At 41.1% G+C, this 4,831-nt stretch overlaps 1 protein-coding gene across 1 annotated transcript in view; it reads left to right on the top strand.

The window, feature by feature from the left end:
• Positions 1-260: 260 nt before the first annotated feature.
• Positions 261-4,831, top strand: part of BAG2 (BAG cochaperone 2) — a 9,547-nt gene continuing 4,976 nt past the window's right edge. Inside the window, exons 1-2 of the mRNA XM_006149190.3 lie at positions 261-393; positions 2,108-2,183. Of these exons, the coding sequence (XP_006149252.2) occupies positions 276-393; positions 2,108-2,183 (194 nt within the window). The 5' untranslated portion in view covers positions 261-275. The remainder of the gene's footprint in view (positions 394-2,107; positions 2,184-4,831) is intronic.

Below are 4,831 nucleotides of genomic sequence, written 5' to 3'. Positions count from 1 at the left end.
CCCCTTAGCCCCGCGCGGTCCGGGCTGTTTTGATTGTGCACCTCCCTACACAGAAGACACCGCCGCGCGGTCTTGAAAGTGCAGTCGCTGGCCCGAAAGCATGGACAGAGAGGCACCGTTTTTGTGTTTCACCTAAGCTTTTAAGTAATACAGTAGTAAGCTTCAGTAATTTAATCTTAAATTTCGGAACACTCTTTTCCTTCAACAATATATGTAAACTGTTAGGTACTTTCCGTAAATGTTGTGTAAATGCTACTTGTGTGCAGGTGTAGTTAATGATCATTTTTAGGCACCCACAATCAGCTGAGACAGTACACAGACTTTTCTTCCCATCGTTTTCACCAGGTTTGGAATGGATGGAGGAGTCTGTGAGAACGAAGTTTAAGAAGTGCTGTACGTGTGTCTTTCCATGCGACATACCAAGACATGCAAACTGTCTGTTTGCCAAGAAAATCGGTTAATAACCACAGTATCTCTTAGCAGAGGACACATTGACAGTTTTTACTACTGGGAGAAAGGAAGGCAGAAAATGAGAACATTTTTCACCTTTAAAAATTTCATGGCTGACAGGAGCCTGAGCTCTACACCAGGTTCCCGGGTTCTGCTCAGAATGAGACAAATAGAAGAGGAAAGTAGTGCTTTAGTGATGGATTTTTACACAACTAGCCAACTTGACCTGTTGAGCTTCTGGCTTGGAGCAAAACTGGAGATCAGTGGCCTCAGCTCAGCCACCTAAGGTCCCTCCAAGTAAACGCGTTTCTTTTTATGTGGTAGCTTACCAACCCACTCGCACCTCTCTCCAGGCCTTTAGAACTTTGATGGCATGTTCCCAGCCATTTCAGTCTCTCTCCCCTACGCAGAAAGAAGAGACTTTTCTTAAAGAATGAGGAGGATGTTCCCCCTCCCTGCTTTGAGCTGAGTCATTGTCCACACACTTGAATGAATGCCTCACATGTGGTAGATACAGAAGCACTCAAGTGCTCCTCCAGGAGAAAGCCTCTGGCTTCAGAGTATTGTTATAATCCAGTGAGTGAATAAATGCAAAATAAATTCTGATTACTGCACATGAGTGACAGAAATCACAACTTGCTTAAGTAATACTTGAACTGAGGAGGTAAGTCTGATTAATGTAGTAATTCTAAACTTGCGTAAACTTTGTTTCTTCCTTTAATAAAAGTAATACTAAAGACTAAGGAAGTGTTTCAGAAGGTAAGTGAAAATAGAGAAAAATGCTAATGCTGACCCTATTCGTATTTTTGAAACCTGAGCAGTTACAATTTGGTTCTATTGAGAGCTAGAGTCAAGCCTAGAAGAACATAGATTTTTTTTTTTTTAAAGAAAACATGACACTCATGTCATTTGGCTCTAATAGTTTGATTCTATATTAAGTATTGTCTCAGGAACTTGGGGGCACAAGGGTGAGACACAGGTTCTTGTCCCGTATTCTGAAAAAATTAAGAGAGGCAGACACAGAGTAGGTATACTAAAGCAGGGAGCTCATTGAAGGAAAGGGCAGGAAAAACAGTCCCCAAGAAGAGGAGTCCTGGAAAATCTTATCTCCCTAGAATGTGGTGGGGCCTGTTAAAAAGCCTTTTAGTTCTTGGTTATGCTGCTGAGGAGGAACCAGCAGAGGGTTTTTATCTAGGTGAGAGGGGTCTTGTTTAGGCTTGTCGAGATGTGGAGGGGCACATACGGGAGAGGTCCTTACTCTTCCCCTAATTTTGGAGTGGGTAGAAGGTCAGGAGATTCTTTGTCTAGAGGCTTTGGGCCTTAACAACCACTATCTTATCTTCCTCCTAGAATGTGGTGGAGCCTGTTAAATTGTTGTAGTTCTTGGTCCTGCTGCCTGGGTCAGTCTCTGAGCCACCACTACTAGAGGTCTCTCCCCAGCCCGAGCCTGAGCTGCTTTGCCTCTATCCTAAAACAACCATTTTGTGATTCTGCTTTGGGCCTATATCCTAACACTATTTTTAGGGTTCTTAACTATGTTTTTAGGGTTTCTAACTATATTTTTAGGGTCTCTGTCTCCTATCGCAGGATGACTCATACACTACTGGGCAGAGAAAAACATTGCAGTTTGTGCTTACGAGCATGCATTTCTTTACAGTTTCCCAGTTACACTGGTGGCGTGGATTATGGAAGAAACTTCTTTCACATGAAACTGAAAACGAGAGTACCAAATGGTATCCTGGAGTATGAACTGGACCACATGATGCTTTCGAAATGCTTTAAAATGTTTAGCAAGGACAGTTCTAAAAACTGTAAAGAATTTACTTTTGTTTCCAATTCTTTCTCATTACGCTAGCCTTTCTTTGACTGCAGCTCATCTTTATTGCTCCCTTCCAAAGTTTTCGCAACCATTTCTAAATGGAACCTGAACTTGGCATTTTGTCAGTGGCTCAAGACACCTGGCTTGTTTCTTTTTAACATTTATTGTGATTTATAAATAACATATTCATGAGCACTGACTATATGCCAGGCCCCATGTCTTTGTGGAGGTAACTATGACTGCCGCTCTACAGACGGGAAATTGAGACTTCAAAATTTTCGTGACTTGGCCAAGGTAACAGTAGTACAGAGTAGTGGAGTCCAGATTTGAACACATGAAGGCTGGCTTTCCAGGCTCTAATAGTTTTTGTTGGAATTTTCAAAAATATGTCATATTTTAAGATGGAAGAATAAGTAAGTGGATTTTACTGAAAGAGGTGAAAATTCCATTAAGATTGGCCTTTAATTCAGTAAATATCAAACACCCACTATGTGCCAGGAATGGAGTGGCTTTTAAACGGCTCGGGATGGTATTGAAGATTGGGGGATGACTTTCGTGACTGGCAGAGGAGGAACAGATAGGACTGGGAGAGTGCTGTTCACACATTTCCCCAAATCAGCCATTCACTGGGCTGCAGCCAAAGAATGAAGGGTTAGGATGGGAGGTGATAAGGGGTCATGGGTCCAGCTTAAAGTGTATTGCTTACAGTTTGTTAGGGTGTGCTAATGTTCCAGGAGTCAGAAAACAAGATGGTATCATGGTTAATATTGTATAATAGCCTATCATTTAAAAGGACACTTTCATATACATGGTCATTTAAAACCTACACAACTCTTTGAGGTAGGAGAAGGGCACACATTATCTTTCTCAGAAATGAGGAACTGAGGTCCAGATGGGTTAACTGGCTTACCTAAGGCCATGCTTCCAATGAGAAGCTCCTAACACTAAAACCACCAGTCCAAACCACCAAAGTGTCTTGATAGTTAATGTACTTTAATGTTTTGGTAATGACTGGGGACAATGCTTCACAATTTTATATTGCTTCAAATATTAAGTGACAGTTGTAGCATTCTTTTTGTTGGTTTATTTTTTATTCTTTTCAGTATTTTGAGAGACAAGGAGTGGGTTGGAAGTGAGAATGCTTTCCCAGGGAGGATGGCCGTGCCACAATCTGCAATCTCCTCTCAAGATTTTGGGCAGGCATGCACATGTATCGAGCATGGTTTTCAAGCCACTGAGTCAAGGACTTGAACAGTGCAGTCAGCCATGTGGCATCCAGCCACCCTATCCACCATGCCATCAGCCAACCCATAGCATTCTTTCAATACAGGAATACTAAATAGAGACAAGACTATGAGTTTAAGAACCTGTTATAGAATTTATTTATTTCTGGGCCCAGCAGATGGTGTAATGGTTATGTCATGGATTCCCATGCAGTTGACTGTGGTTCGAGTCTCAGACCCAGCAGCTTAAAATTCATGCTGGATGTGAGTGCATGAGTGCCCCAAATCCTGAGAGCGGAATGGAGAAGAAGGGATTGCGGCATGGTCATGTGGTCATCTTCGAGGGGTGGGGTGGTGATTTTTCATTTTCTGTCTCCCTGGCAAGCGCACGTGCCCTATAGCAGAAAATCTCCCTTAAAAAAAAAAAATTATTTCTTTCAAATAAACCCATGACATAAGTATTTGCCATTTTTTATTTTTATGAAAACACAAATTCTTGTTATTAATGAATAAGCTTATATTCATGATGGTAACCATAATAACAACTACATTGAAGTTAATGTATGCCAGTACTATTTTTAGGCACATTATACATAACGCATATATATAATGTTTTAGTCATTGCTGTCAATCACTGCTTAACACTTTACCTGATTACTTCATTCACTCGCAGCCATCTCCTTATCCCTCTCATGGATGAGGAAGTCGAGGCTAAGGGAGTGATTGATTAAGGTCGCTCAGCTAGGATCGCCACAGTTCCCACTGCCTACTCTATTAGCCGATGTATGGACAGTAACCAGTCCTGGTGAAATTGCCATTGAATATCTCTTAAGTCTTCCAAAAATTTGCCCTTCTTGTGAGGTGCCCAGGACCTGGCACTAGCTGTGGATGCTTGTGCTCCAATTTGGTCCTCGTGTACATCGGCCAAAATCCCTTTCTGTCAAAGTCTGCTCGGTTGTGCTTTCATACAGTGTTTTCCAGGAGCACAGCCCAGGCCAGCCTTGATGTGAGGATAAGTTCTTTCCCAATTTGGACATGTAGCTGCTTCCAGAATCTGCTAGTGAAAACAGAACTGCCCCTCTCCGCCAAGAAATTGTTGTCAGATAAAATATTAAGAAACATGAAAGATAAAGAAAGATGGTCTAACATTTGTCTAACTAGAGTTCCAGAATAAAATAATAGAATGGGGGGCAGAGACTATTCAAAGATAAAATAGGTAAGAATTTTCTAGAACTCATAAAAAAGTTGTAGACAAAAAGATATCTGTAAGAGTTGAAATGTTTTTTTTTTTTTTGGAGAGTTTTTTTTTTTTTTTTTTTTTTTTTTTTTTTATAGGGCG

Source organism: Tupaia chinensis, unplaced genomic scaffold (genome assembly GCF_000334495.1).
Source record: "Tupaia chinensis unplaced genomic scaffold, TupChi_1.0 Scaffold000256_1, whole genome shotgun sequence".
Lineage (NCBI taxonomy): Eukaryota > Metazoa > Chordata > Mammalia > Scandentia > Tupaiidae > Tupaia > Tupaia belangeri.
Note: the sequence above shows the minus strand (reverse complement) of the source record. Positions and strands in the feature narration are given on the sequence as shown.